General features: G+C 49.3%; 6 protein-coding genes across 6 annotated transcripts; 4 read left to right on the top strand and 2 right to left on the bottom strand.

Moving 5' to 3' along the window:
- Window positions 1–492: 492 nt before the first annotated feature.
- FPSE_10208 (uncharacterized protein) lies at window positions 493–2,305 on the top strand (the record flags this gene model as incomplete). Its single annotated transcript, XM_009263325.1, has 5 exons — window positions 493–612; window positions 684–740; window positions 804–897; window positions 951–1,088; window positions 1,158–2,305. The coding sequence occupies 5 exons, from the start codon at window positions 493–495 to the stop codon at window positions 2,303–2,305; spliced, it is 1,557 nt and encodes a 518-aa protein (XP_009261600.1).
- Window positions 2,306–2,699: 394 nt separating this feature from the next.
- On the bottom strand, window positions 2,700–5,501 carry FPSE_10209 (uncharacterized protein; the record flags this gene model as incomplete). Its single annotated transcript, XM_009263326.1, has 1 exon — window positions 2,700–5,501. One exon carries the CDS (start codon window positions 5,499–5,501, stop codon window positions 2,700–2,702), a length of 2,802 nt encoding a protein of 933 aa, XP_009261601.1.
- Window positions 5,502–6,883: 1,382 nt separating this feature from the next.
- FPSE_10210 (uncharacterized protein) lies at window positions 6,884–7,861 on the top strand (the record flags this gene model as incomplete). The annotated part of the gene is made up of 2 exons (XM_009263327.1): window positions 6,884–7,139; window positions 7,194–7,861. 2 exons carry the CDS (start codon window positions 6,884–6,886, stop codon window positions 7,859–7,861), a joined length of 924 nt encoding a protein of 307 aa, XP_009261602.1.
- Window positions 7,862–8,708: 847 nt separating this feature from the next.
- On the top strand, window positions 8,709–10,149 carry FGB1 (the record flags this gene model as incomplete). The annotated part of the gene is made up of 5 exons (XM_009263328.1): window positions 8,709–8,750; window positions 8,906–8,943; window positions 9,003–9,129; window positions 9,214–9,531; window positions 9,724–10,149. 5 exons carry the CDS (start codon window positions 8,709–8,711, stop codon window positions 10,147–10,149), a joined length of 951 nt encoding a protein of 316 aa, XP_009261603.1.
- Window positions 10,150–10,915: 766 nt separating this feature from the next.
- Window positions 10,916–12,082, bottom strand: FPSE_10212 (uncharacterized protein; the record flags this gene model as incomplete). The annotated part of the gene is made up of 4 exons (XM_009263329.1): window positions 10,916–11,100; window positions 11,157–11,512; window positions 11,567–11,667; window positions 11,735–12,082. The coding sequence occupies 4 exons, from the start codon at window positions 12,080–12,082 to the stop codon at window positions 10,916–10,918; spliced, it is 990 nt and encodes a 329-aa protein (XP_009261604.1).
- Window positions 12,083–12,640: 558 nt separating this feature from the next.
- FPSE_10213 (uncharacterized protein) lies at window positions 12,641–14,417 on the top strand (the record flags this gene model as incomplete). The annotated part of the gene is made up of 3 exons (XM_009263330.1): window positions 12,641–12,661; window positions 12,721–13,005; window positions 13,056–14,417. The coding sequence occupies 3 exons, from the start codon at window positions 12,641–12,643 to the stop codon at window positions 14,415–14,417; spliced, it is 1,668 nt and encodes a 555-aa protein (XP_009261605.1).
- Between the last annotated feature and the right edge of the window lie 140 nt (window positions 14,418–14,557).

The following is a 14,557-nucleotide window of genomic DNA, read 5'->3' as shown; positions in this document are numbered from 1 at the left end:
CCAAGGCAGTCACGGGGTGAAGAGCAATTCTCTAGATAGGTCTATACATATTTCTCACAGGATCCTAATAAAATTAACCGCCAAAAGGTACACTCTGTGCATGTTATCACCCTTGCGAGCTGTAGGTACCTCCTTGTAGGGCCCACCAAGGTGAGTACCAAGGTATTCTTTAAAGGTAAGAGGTCGGCTTAGTACTTTTCGTTTAGACCAATGCAGCATCCATGAGATCCATGCTTAACATTCGAGTCTCGGTCCTGCCCGGGCTTCCTCCACCTCCACCTCGCCCACTCCCACGCCCACGCCTTCTGCACTAAATAAGTCCATCAGTCGATGACGTTCTGAGCGATCGCGCCGTTGGACAATCACAACCACATCGTGAAGTCGTGTTGGTTTTCCGTGAATACCTATACCAGGACAGCCACCTTCCTTCTTCTGCCAATCGTACTCTTACTGCCCGATTTCCACATCCGACGACCAGCTCTACGCCCCGCCATGTCTCTCACAGGCGTGAGAGGCACCTCCCGTGTCTTGCGTAGCATTGCGAAGCCAGTAGCCATATCAACAACATGCACTCGCCCAGCTTCTTCATTAGCCGTCGAGGATCAGCAGCAGGTGCGTTCTTGTTCAATTGAATCTTTCAAATAAGCCTAGCAACTGACAAATTTCAATTTCCCCTACTATAGGCTCTCTCAGCTCACCTGAACAAAGCTGACCCCGCTGTCTTTGACATTATCGAGAAGGTTTGTTGCCTTGCTGATTAGGGTCCCCCCGTGCCTCTGCTTGTTTAACAATCGGCTCGATAGGAGAAGAATCGCCAGAAACACTTCATAAATCTGATCCCTTCCGAGAATTTCACCTCACAGGCTGTACTGGATGCTCTGGGCAGTGTGATGCAAAGTGAGCTTTGATTCAAGGCCAGTCACAGCATGTGCTAACCACAGGTGTTGTAGACAAATACTCAGAAGGGTACCCAGGCGCCCGATATTACGGCGGTAACGAATTCATCGATCAATCCGAAAGACTTTGTCAACAACGCGCTCTGGAATCATTCGGCCTCGATCCGAAACAATGGGGGGTGAACGTTCAAGGTTGGTTAATACGAACATCATTCGAACTGCTACAAGTCTTCTCGCTACGGTTCTAACTATCTTGTTCAGCTCTGTCTGGCGCGCCTGCCAATCTCTACGTTTATTCCGCTTTGCTCAATACACACGACCGGCTAATGGGTCTGGACCTACCACATGGTGGCCATTTATCGCACGGGTACCAAACACCGACCAAGAAGATCTCTGCCATTTCAAAGTACTTCGAAACTCTACCATACCGGTTGAATGAAACGACTGGATACATTGATTATGAAAAACTGGATGAGTTGGCGAGCGTATACAGACCAAAGATTATCGTTGCTGGCGCAAGTGCATACAGTCGACTTATTGACTATCAGCGTATGCGAGAGATCTGTGACAAGGTCAACGCCTACCTTCTTGCCGATATCGCTCACATTTCTGGTCTAGTTGCAGCCAAAGTCATTCCTGGACCTTTCGCACATGCAGATGTTGTAACTACTACAAGCCATAAAAGTTTACGAGGACCCCGAGGTGCCATGATCTTTTACAGAAAGGGCATTCGAAGACAACACCCAAAAACGAAGGAGGATATCCTGTACGACCTCGAAGGTCCAATCAACAATTCCGTCTTTCCCGGTCACCAAGGCGGTCCTCACAACCACACAATTACAGCCCTCGCCGTGGCTCTCAAGCAGGCCCAAACTCCTGAGTTCCAAGCATATCAGTCTCAAGTGCTAAAGAATGCAAAGGCATTCGCGAAACGGTTGAGTGAACCCAAGGGCAAAGGCGGCTTGGGTTACAAACTTGTTAGTGGGGGGACAGACAACCACTTGGTCCTCGCCGACCTGAAACCACACAGCATCGATGGTGGTCGAGTAGAACGCGTGCTGGAACTAGTTGGCGTCGCAGCCAACAAAAACACAGTCCCTGGAGATCGTTCTGCTTTGGTTCCTGGCGGTCTTCGCATGGGTACACCCGCCATGACCACGCGTGGCTTTAACGAGGACGATTTCGTCCGCGTTGCTGATGTTGTTGATCGTGCTGTCACTATCGCCTCTCGCATTGACAAGGCCGCCCGGAAGGCGGCGGAGGAGAAGGGCGATAAGAGTCCTGGTAAGATAAAGGTTTTTCTAGAGCATCTCGGCGATGGTGAGACACAATCCGAAATCGTTCAGCTGCGAAGCGAGGTCGAGGATTGGGTAGGCACATACCCTGTACCATGGAACACGTCACAATAACAACCCTTTGGCAAATCGGTTAGGTTAATCAAGGGCTTATGAATTGACGCCAACCTTCTCTACTTGTGGCGGGGGAACAACAACACGAGCCGCAGCTGTCTCGAGTTGGTACTCTAGCTTGACAAGTGTATAGTGCATATCGTGATCCACGACCGTTCTGTTCCTAATTATCGGATAATTACTTACGCATTCAACTTTCGTACAATATAACTTGCGGTTCGTGGGCTCAAGCATGAAAAGACCAAGTAGGATACGAGAGATTAATCTGGTTGTATTTATCCTACGACTCTTTGATCTGACAGCTGTTCCGAAATATCGCTAGAACGCCGAGTGATCATATTACAGCTCAACAGCCTGTGAATACACAAGTCTCTGGTCTATCAAAGCACATATCCTACTCTCTACCAAGCATTTTTCTCGTACTCGGCCTTTCTCCTACCTTCCCATAATACGCCCTGAGGTTTTCTAAACCATCAAAAGTGTTCAGGCCTGCTTCTTCTACCATGCTGTGAAGAACTGGCCAGATCGCGAAGTCAGGCAGCGACATCTCTGTGCCAGCAATAAAGGGTTGCGCATCGTCTTCTGCGAAACCGTCCCAGACTTCAAGTTCGTGTTTGAGGGATTTGATATCCCGTGTGCCATTGTCGTCGGCCTTGGGCAGGTTTCGCCAGGTATCTAAAAAGGTCATAGCACGTTGGAAACGAGTGAGTCGGGTTGCAAGTACCGCCGGAGCTTGCAGAGTGCTGCCAGGAATACCGATGCCATAGCGAGCATCGATGTACAACATGACAGCAAAATCACCTTGCACAATAGATTTATCCTTGTCCACAAACTTAACGACGAGATTATCAGAGCTCAACGGCTCGGATCCTGTTGTTATACTTCCTTTTGCATGGTTTACACCAAACTCGGCCAACATCATAGTAATGCGCATGTTGGTAATTGGGTCGCGGCAAGCAAAGAAACGAGGCGCGTTGCTCATATGCAGCACGTCAAATCCCTTTCCGTAATACGCATCCCAGTCAAACTCTGTGGCGTGATTCTCTGTTCCGAAAGCCTTCAGCATCTCAATGGCTTCGGAGGATTGGCCGTTGATGACGGGATGAGACTCGTCACGGGTCTTGGCTTTGGCGCCTTGGCCCCAGATAAGAGTCTCCTCGCGGTTCAAAAAGGTCCCAATATGTCGAAAGGTTAGAGATATCCGGCCTCCCTCAAAAGCAAGTTCTGCCTCAGATTTTTCTTTTTTGGGGCGCTTATCCTGGCGAATAGCGTGCAACCACTTCATATTGCTACGCAGACCTAATCGACACAGTGAATTGTGTGGGAGTTTGGCACGCTGAATCGTTCTCTTCGAGTCTATTGGCGATGATGCTTCATCTTGAGCAGCGTCTTTGTCCTTTCTCTTCGTCCTGAACGTGAAGACTCGTTCAGCACCCAGGCTCACATTGGCGATATAGGATCCTTTGACAATATCCAAGGTCTTATCGCTGTGTTCGGAGATGTAGTCGGTACCATCTCGATAGTATTGAATCAGTACGTGGTTCAAGGGATGGCCCAAGTGCTTCTCTGTTTCGGTCCTGATGGCCTGAACGGTCGGGGAAAACGGTAGCAGTGGTGGTGATTCATCGGATGGGTGTCGATAAACTGGGATGCTTCCGTCTGAACCAACTTCACCCTGCACTGCGACAAGTCGTGGGACTTGCCCGCCCTGATGGGACATATGTTGCCATTGGACCTCCCCACGTAGCTTATCGAATATGCCGTCGGCTAGAGAATCAGGGAGGGCATTCTCGATGATATCGGTATCACCTTCGCAAAGCCCCCTTTTTCCAAGGTTATCGTCATAGCTTGCTATTGTTTTTTTGTCTTCCGGAGTTTCCTGCATCTTGTGTGTTGGAGTTGTCGACTCCTTGGCCTTTTCTTCATTCTGTTTATCGTCCAAGGCGGGAGTTGTTTGGATGGGCTTTGGCTCGCTCTGTATTTTGTTTGCTGGGGTTGGTGGCTGATCACGATGATCTTCATCTTTATCTTTGACAGAGCCCTCTGAACGGTACGAGTTGATGGCAGATACTTTGTCAGTACTTTGCAGCAGGGTGGTTGCTTGATCTGCCCTATCTTCCACTGTATCCGCAATCTTACCATTTGTAGATGAATTCTCGAGCTGTGCAATGTCGGGCGCCCCACTCGCCATAGCCTGGTTCACGCTATCGGGCTCTTTGGTCTTGGGCAACTTGGTTTTTGAGTCATGGCCTTCTACTGCACCTATTGACAAGACCTTTGGTGGGGATGTAGTTGATGAGAGTGCAGGACTTGGTGAATCTGAAGCCAGCCGAAGGCTTGTCATGTCTTTGACAAAATCTGGGGTAGTACTCTTCTCGCGACCCTTGACTTCTTTGGAACCTGGCTTGACGGTCTGCGGCTGTTCCAAAGCCTTTGATGAGGTAGGTGGTCGGGTGCTTCGTGATTTAGGAGGTTTCGGCTTGGGCTGTATTACCTCCATCACCTCGTCGTATGAAGCGATCTCACACCCGGTGAGTTCGATCAGAGAGGCTATTGCTGCACTCTTCCTTGACTCGGTGCGATAACCGCAGCAGTCATCAACAATGGTAATGGCCATGCCATGTCCGGCAGCCTCTAGGGCTGTCGCGTACACACCAACATTGGTCAATGATCCACAAATGAAAAGCTCCATGACCATCTTAGCTCGCAAAACGCGCAGTAGATGAGTTGACTGGAAGGCCGAGTAGTGAGATTTAAAAAGCTTTGCGTCTGTCTTGTGCATCGAGTCTTCGATGACCGAGGCAATCCGGCAGCCAGGCGTGTCGGTTTTAACGCACACAGCATCCTCATGACTGAGGAAAGCTTCCTTGTCTGGCGGGCCACCAGCCTCGATTATCTTTTCGGGGGGGCTTGGACGACCTCGTGAAAACCCTTGTGTTGATTTGGGCGCCTTGTCGGTGATAACAATATCTTCCTCTGGTGCATGTCGCGTTTCGCTGAACTGAGACTGGACCCAGACAACATCACCTACATCCCGAAACGCCTCTGAGAGTTTGGCAGTACGCTCAACAAAGCCCTCTGGTTCGTTGACAGGTAAAGCGCCATCTTTGGATATGAAGTCCTCTTGAAAGTCCACTCCGATGAGGGCTTTGCGTGTTGTGATTTGCGGCAAGGAGGCCTGGTCGAAAGAAAACATGGTGGATGGCAAAGCGCAGGAGTAGGATGTGACAATGCCTGATGGGGAATAAAGAGATTGCGAAGATTTGTAAATATATATATCTTGAAATGGCGCGCTGTGAAAGTCCAGCTTTCAGCCTATGTATAGGGAATAAAACAAAGCATGTGATGCCGCCCTTACACGGTCAGTGGTGGGACTTTGTAACTTTGATATTGAGGGTTTTAGTTAGGGCCGGGGGTATTTGACGATCAGGGTCCAAGGAATAATCCAAGTATGTATAGTGCCGCTAGGCTTGGGTTCCGACAGTGCAGGGTAGATACCTAGATATACGCTAGGTATCTGTTGGTATCCGTAGATGTATGCAAAATGTAAAGCCTTCTTTTCGCTGGTGTTCTAAAAATTGCCCGTGTGGTGACACCACTTAGTCCTTCTTATGTCGATACTGCACTTTTACCTGGTTTATAGAAGTGATGTGCAGTAATTGGGAAAAGAATATAGATCTGGCTGATGTTTTTCTGTGCACTTGGTACGCTCGCATCGATATTTGAATTGCCGAACACATGATTGAGGGGCTTAGGCCGCTTAAGATGGACCAGCTTCGGCAGGCAGCATGTGATACGCTTTGACGCAAATATGCGAGCGAAAAACTGACTCGCTTGTCACTTGGAAACTGTTCAACCAGCTTCCATAATTGTTATCTAAAGTTGGGCTCCGGATTGTACTGACATGTCTCCGAGAGTCGGCCAGGAGCTACCAAACACATCAACTTCCAAACAAAGCTCTGTACGGTGAGTGAATGAAAAGTATCGTTGCTTGCATGGATTAGTGCAAGGTGTTGTAGTAGAAGCTTCGATGGACTTGGGCGGTAAGGTTAGACTGTTGTCGATCTGTCGGTCTAGAACTTTGTTATACCATTCAAGTTGGCATTAATCTCGCATATAACATACAGTGCAATGTAGCACAGAAGACAGCGACGATATTCAGTTCATAATTTGATATCGTTTTTAAAAGCCAGATTTTATCTAAATAGGTAGGTAGCTGAGCTGCTGGGTAGGTAGCTGAATTAGAGTGTTGTTGATTCACATGGGGTGGAACTCATTAAATCCAACGAATACATCAGTAGCCGGAGTTTCTCCGGGCACTACCAACAAAGCTTAGCATCAATCTCCTTGTTCAAGCTCTTGTCAATAACACAACATCCATCACGAACGTGCATTCAGTCTCACGAACGGCAAATTCACAAACGATTTATCTCCTACTCATACTTGTCGCATGCACCGTCAGAAAACATCAACATATCATTGCTATAGATCCTAAAACATCGATTATCAATGGGAGAATAGCGAGTTGTCTCGACACTGCATCGCGTCGCGAAACTCACGCCTGCGAAGTCGGTCGCAATGACGCCCAAGCGAAGTTTATCACCCATCGACGGGCAACAGCCTGATTCAAAGCGCCCCCGACTCAAGGATTACGAGAATGAGGTGATACAACTGGAGGACGACGAGATCAGTTCGATCGCTTCTTTGGTACCGAATCCACATTACCAAGCTAGAACAGGCCTTCAGCGTTCTATCGCCATGGTTCTCAATCATGACGGCTTCGAAGGAGCAAGCCCCGAAGCGATGGAGAGCTTCACTGGGATGGTAGAGACATGTGAGTTGCGATCTGGCTCTGTGTAGCCAATACCAGATTACTGACCAATACCAGATTTGGAGGGCATGATCGAAGCTGCCAAAACTCTTGCTTTGGCTGCTCGCCGCGAACATCCAGTACCCACTGATTTCGAACATGCGCTGCGACGGCACAACATCAGTGTCTCATCACTAAAACCACACTTGAAGCCGCCTGTTCCCAAAACACAAGTGTTTCCTGGCTACGTTGATGTGTTGCCTGAAGACCTTGACGCATACACGACACTGCCGCTTCTGGGCGAGGAACTGAGTGGACAGCCCGACAAGGACGAGAAAGACTACGTCCCAACTTCGTTCCCCGACTTCCCAAGCAAACACACATACAAGTTCACACCTCAGGAGGACACCAGCATTCGTGATTCTAAGAAGATACGCGAAGAGGCGGCAAGGACAGCTCAGCAGGGCGAGGATGCTCTCAGACGACTGGTACGAGCATCCAAGATGCGAAAACAGAAAGAAGTGAAAAACCTAGTTGAACGAGACACGCATGGGAAAGAGAGATTCCGGCTTTGGGAATCTACAATGAAACGGTTCATGGCGACTGAAGGCAGAGGGGAAAACACCGATCAAATGGAGATTGCGGACCACAGCATGATTGTCAACGGCGAAGCGCTTTTCTCGCGAAAGGAAGTCCCAAGAGCTGGCAAGCGTTCAACCGCTTTAGCGAGCAAAAAGGTGACGTGAGGAGACATAAACAAGATCATCAGCATGATACCCCATATACATATAATGGTCCTGGTTGGATGACGGCGTCAGGTGTTTCTGGGTTTGCTTTGTTCTCCTTTTTCAACCTTTTCCCCCATCTCTATTTGCCCCCAAAGTCGGGAAGGGGGACAGATCAAATACTGATATAGAATTTGCGACCAAGAAAGAATCGAACAGAATAAGGCCATCGTTCTGAAGTCATATGAAGGACGATTTGGTTATGGATGCAATGTGATTGAGCCGTGCTATGTGCGTTTACACCCATTTCATTTCTCCCCTGCGAATACCACTGACATGGACCTTGAACCTTCAGGTTGCATTCGATCAATAGAGCATACGAGGACAAGCTAATTGATACATAGCGATCAAGAAGCATTATTCTTTCTACGACAATACGACCTGCTAGATATTCTGCTGATGACTACACTAGCAGTAGCTCATCAAGGCTTTTTTAGGACATTTGAGCAAAATCACAGCCAGTGTAATATTACATCTCAATGAGATCATCATCCCACCAGCCACATCGGGATGTGTGCCACGATCGACCCAGCGCCACACAGCTGAAGAAAAAAAAAACCACACCCTAGCAAGTGCCAGAGAAAATAAATACGTCCCTCGCCTGCCGCTCGCACACCCCGCTAATTTGAAAGCGGAGTTCAAGGCCCTAACTTTCCCTAATTTTTAACCCACACAAAATAAAGGGCAGGTACGATTCGCAACCGCCTTCCCATCCGACTCGGCCTAGGTTTTGCAGAGCAGCCTTTGATTTCTCTCTTTCTTCCCCTTCACGCACCTTGATCCTCTGCATCGCCTCGTCACCGCAAAAATGGCCGAACAATTGATCTTGAAGGGAACCCTCGAGGGCCACGTACGTCGAACCCCATCAACCCTGCTTCTATCGATGCCGACTGCTGTGTCGCGACTGTCGCCGGCCATGACCCGCTTCATAATGAGATGCTGAGTCGGCATCATCGAAGGAGATAATACTTGAGGAAGGAAAGACTGAAGGCTGACTGTTCACAGAATGGCTGGGTCACTAGCCTGGCTACCTCCATGGAGAAGTATGTCCCATATTGCAAACACGCAGTTGCTCCAGGTCACCCAACTAACTGTTCGCCAGCCCCAACATGCTCCTGTCTGCTTCCCGAGACAAGACCCTGATCATCTGGAACCTCACCCGCGATGAGACCCAATACGGCTACCCCAAGCGATCTCTCCACGGCCACTCTCACATCGTCTCCGACTGTGTACGTTAATCCAGTGCCCCGCCTTGAACAATAGCGCTTCGGCGGGTAGAAGGAATCAAGAACTCGACTGATTGTTGGAAACAGGTTATCTCTTCTGACGGTGCCTACGCTCTGTCTGCCTCTTGGGACAAGACTCTGCGTCTCTGGGAGCTTGCTACTGGAACCACCACTCGACGATTCGTCGGCCACACCAACGACGTCCTCTCCGTCAGCTTCTCTGCCGACAACCGACAGATCGTTTCCGGTTCTCGCGACCGAACCATCAAGCTCTGGAACACCCTCGGTGACTGCAAGTACACCATCACCGATAAGGGCCACACCGAGTGGGCTTCTTGCGTTCGCTTCAGCCCCAACCCCCAGAACCCTGTCATCGTTTCCGCTGGTTGGGACAAGCTTGTCAAGGTCAGTACAACCAACTTTATTTTCCTTGTCGCTTTTCACATGATGTTTGCAACCCAAGTATTTGCTACTTCAGAGCCTGTTCACGCAGGCCATGAGACCACTATTCACCATTGCCCTGATCTTAGCTTGCCACAATTCTTTATACACATGTCTAGATTCACACATTTCACAAGGTTCTGACATTTGATATAGGTTTGGGAGCTCTCCACCTGCAAGCTCCAGACTGACCACATCGGTCACACCGGCTACATCAACACCGTCACCATCTCCCCCGACGGTTCCCTGTGCGCCTCCGGTGGCAAGGACGGTACCACCATGCTCTGGGATCTTAACGAGTCCAAGCACCTCTACTCCCTCAACGCCAACGATGAGATCCACGCTCTTGTCTTCTCCCCTAACCGATACTGGCTGTGCGCTGCCACCGCTAGCAGCATCATCATCTTCGATCTCGAGAAGAAGAGCAAGGTTGATGAGCTCAAGCCCGAGTTCCCCGCCGCCGGCAAGAAGAGCCGAGAGCCCGAGTGTGTCAGCTTGGCTTGGTCTGCTGATGGCCAGACTCTGTTCGCTGGTTACACTGACAACATCATCCGTGCCTGGGGTGTCATGTCGAGGGCATAAATTGCTCTACCCTAAAAAAGAGGCGTGGTGACGAAGGCGAGCGGAAGAAGGTAGATCATTGGTGGGGCGTCAATTGGTTGGCTTCCTCGTTTGGTCTTTATTGATGCAAAGGAAGGGGGGCGACTACAAATCTGACGAGGGCATAACGCATTTGCTGGTTATAGGCAGCCCCTGAAATTACCGGGATTCATCCTTTTGTTCTCCAATAAAGAACTCGAGTTTTCAAAACATCTAACAACTCCCTTTCGGTGATGATGTCTACATGTGTCTATCTAAGTTATCGTTCCATGCCGCCACTAGTACAGGCAAATTATGCCTGTGTGATGTAGATGAATAGCAGCGTTTCCTTGTACATCAAGAGCAAGTGGTAGGACTGTTGATCAACAGAACAAATAGCATCGTATCGTGCTAAATTCGCAGTCAAGATGCAATTGATAGACACCACGTAGCATTGAACACCTTTTCCTTTTCTTTACTGCGCATTGAAATAGACCTCAGATGCTTTTATAAAATAGTGACACAAGGTTTGCGCGCTGAAATTAAACAGATAAGCATGTTTCAGGGATACTATTGACCAGCAATTGACACCTGTTTATTTCATTTTCCTAAGGTTCTCTATTTGACACGAGGCTTTTTATTTTGTTAGTCCGTCTTGGCCTAAAATTCGTCACCTTGACCATGACGATATCTGTATCGGGTGGGCGTTGGTGTGCAACACAAACGTTATCCACGCGTTTCCAATCGCTGGTCTCTGTCCCAAGCCTCTCTACATGAAAGGTGGCAGAGAAAATGGATACCCGCCGTTCTTGACACGAAACACGCTCAACAAAAAGCTGTATACGAGGAACAGAAGACCTCCAAACCCGATAACAGCGACTTGTTGAGTCTTGGCATCAGCAATTCGCGGAACCTTAATGGCGAGAGTGATGACGCAGAATGACAGGACGCCATCTTAGATATGGCAGTTAGCATAAGGAGAAAGGTAGGGAAATGAGGGTGAGACATACAAAGTGCCGCTACAATCTGAGTCTCCAAGCCGAGTTGCTGCTGGAAGCCTGGCACAATATAGTTGATCCCACCACGGCCGTCACCAGTAACATAAGGAACCTTGCGGATGTGGTTAAACATGTGACCACTGATGAACAGTAGGATAACCATAAGGGAGATAGCAGCCCAGAGGTTACGGCTTTGGAAAACAGGAGAGAGGTAGGGCCAAGCAACCATGGCTGCGGTGAGCACTCCGAGTACAGCAGTGATGGAGACTATCCAGCCCATGTAGTTAATAGGTCTCTTGACGCTAGGGTGAGGTCGGTCAGGAAGAGAACGAGCGAGCCATGATTGAACTCGTTCGGCGGATGCAGGTCTGATGGGCGTCAGTTCAATGCTATTCTTGTCCTCACAATATTGCGTTACTCACCCGGTGTTGAAGTCATAGCGATCGGGCTCCTTCTTAACTGATGCATGGGGACCGACCGTAGGATGGAATAGAAGCAACACAGGAGCTGTTGAGAGACCAAGCTGTTTTATAAGTTAGCGACCGAGCTGCCACGGATTCTCTGGATTGCCGCCTCCCAAGAGGACATACCGACATGAAGGTATCTCTGCCGTCAACGAAATCCAGTGTGCCAAACAGCAGTCGTGATTCAGCTGCCTTGTCGCCTTTGTTCCAACTCTTGCCTAGCAGCTCCCATTCGGGTTGAAACTCGCGGCATAGCTGACAAGAGAATCGCGCATCGACAGCGGTGAGGAGGACGGCGACACTGTAGTCGCGAGGTGTGGATGTCAAGGACTTGTACGTGGAGTCCTTAAGCTTGAGAGGCGTCGAGATCTGTTTGGCATGGAATTCGTTGAATCGCTCGGCGGAGGACTTCTTCGCGGCCACAACGCCTGTCGCAAGCAAGGCGAAGGAGAGCAGCGAATGGAGAAATCGCATGGCGGCTGGAAGAACAATTCGGAAATGAGAAATGAGAAAATGAAGAGGCCAATTGGCCAAGTGTTTTGCAGAAGAAGAGTGAAGGGATTGTCGAAGCTACTGACCTACTTCACCTTGTTACTTACACCTTGCACACAAAGAAGCTGGAGCTATCGAACTGAAGCTGAGGTGGCCTCTGATTCTGGCTGGTACGTACCTAGCAAAACGCCTTACCTAAGCTCTAATGCTCCGGAGATACCTAGGTTAGTAGGTTAGTGGGGGGCTGTAGCATCATTGGGCAACCGCTTGCCCATCACGTGCGTGAGCCGACGCTACGTCGGGTAGTTTGTACGCTAGTCCTGATATAGCATCTTGTTTATTGCTACTGCCTGGGAGTAGCCTAGTCACCAAAACACAGACTTTGGCTGGCTTCTGATAGTTACCTATCCATTTAATTTATCCCACTTCGTTATTTAATCCGTTCGCATGAGACACGTTTTGCATATACCCCTTCAGAGTTATCTGCCGTATTCGGATCCATTGTTCTCTTACTAATTCCAGCACCTCTCATTCAAGATAATGAAGGTCAGGTCCAGCGAGGTACCTATGCCCGTTATGGCATGTTTGACATTAACACAATACTGACTGCAACCTCACAGCGCGTAGCTCGGATCAACGAGCTTGAACTAAAGCACCAGGGCAATGTCAACCAGATGGAATTGACGGGCCGCGACGAAGAAGCTCGTTTACTAAAGCTTCGACTGTTGACACTACGCGATGAAAATGCTTCGCTCAAGGACCGGCTGGTCCAGAGAGATGCTCTCGTGAAGCAACTATCCAAACAAAGCAGCGACACACAGGCCGAGCTCAAAACATCCAAGTCGAAGCTCAAAGCTCAGGACACGCAAATCCGAAAACAGAGTAATGCATTGGAAGATCTCAAGGTGAGTGCTCAGCAATACCTACCAGGTATTTTTAATTGACAGTAGACCAGACCGAGATCGATTCATTAAACGAATTTAGACAAGACTCAAACAAGGTCTTGCAGGAGAAGCTCGCCCTGAGCCGTAAGCTTGAGCAGATCCAGCCCGAGCTCGAACATCTCCAGTCACAACTCGAAAATCATCGCGCCATTGTCGCCCAGAAGCAGGATCTCGAACGCCAACTCAGTTCGGCTGAAGTCGAGCTCGAAAACGAGAAAAGGTCCAACCAACGGATACAATCAAAAAACCAAAACCACGACGATGAATGGAAAGAACAGTTCGATGAAGCCAAGGGAGAGATGGAGAGGCTTAAAAAAGAACATAGCAGAGAGTTACGAGAAGTCCGTGGCGAATACGAGATGCTGGAGGGCCGCATGGAAGACACAAAAAGCAAGTTGAAAAAGACACAGACAGACTTGAAGGACGCGCGAGCCGAGCTTGCATCTTGCCGTGCCGAACTAGAGGAAGCACGTAAGATGATGGCCAACAGCAAGTTGAATAAGAAGAACGCCGTGGTAAAAGAACAACTGGTCGGAAAGAGGCGAGCTCACGATATAAGTATGGAGGATATCAGCATCGGAACTCCTGGGCCAGATGAAACCACTCTTCGGCGCCCGTTCAAGAAGCGAGGTGCTGAACAGGCATTAGTCGGCGAGAAATCGACCTTCTCTATTACACCATTCTTGAATCGTAGCAAGAATCTGTCTGAGGATATGTCGGATGAGCCGAGCGAAGTCCATTCACCGACCGGCAGAACTGTTAATGGCCCGGAGCCCGTGGTACCTCTTGAGGAGGAAGTTGTGGAAGCTGGTGGTTCAGTCTCCATTGAAGCGATAGATGAAGCTTCTGAATCAGATGACCAGGCAGATGGACATGTTAGTGCTGAAGAGATTGAAGAGCCGAAGACTCAGAAAGGGCGAGGCAGGCCAAGAAAGGCTCTTGATGAGGCACCAACAACAAAGAAGAACATGCCTGTACCGGCAAAGAAAAAGGCAAAGGCAACGAAGGCTCCCGGCAAACTTGCCGCGGTGAGTGAGGAAGCTGAGATTGGTGAGGCGGTAGCTGAGCCTTCCGCAAGGCCCAAGAAGATGCTTGGGCTTGTCAAGTCAAACCCTGCTCCAGCGTTGTCAAAGCATGGTGCTGATGACGTTGATGCGCGAAAGAAGAAGCGCAAGGTACTCGGCGGTGGCAACAAGACCCTGTTTGATGATGATGATGATGCCGAACCAGTGCCGAACCCGGCTAAGATACAGATGGGGGCTGGCCGTAGGGCGAAAGCACCGTTGGGAGGTTCTCGCAGTGCATTTGGCGGAGCGACCTTTTCCCCTTTGAAAAAGGACAGGCGAGGAGTCGGTGCCAGTTTCCTTCACTAAGAGGAGCTGTTTAGTCGCATCATTCATCGTACCGGATATACATATATGGCATGGGATGGCGTGGTTTATTGGCGTTTACCGATTCATTGGTTTGGAGTAGCGGTGCTATGGGATAGGGAATTTGACATAGGCGCAAGTTT

Source organism: Fusarium pseudograminearum, chromosome 1 (assembly GCF_000303195.2).
Source record: "Fusarium pseudograminearum CS3096 chromosome 1, whole genome shotgun sequence".
NCBI classification, from domain to species: domain Eukaryota; kingdom Fungi; phylum Ascomycota; class Sordariomycetes; order Hypocreales; family Nectriaceae; genus Fusarium; species Fusarium pseudograminearum.
Note: the sequence above shows the minus strand (reverse complement) of the source record. Positions and strands in the feature narration are given on the sequence as shown.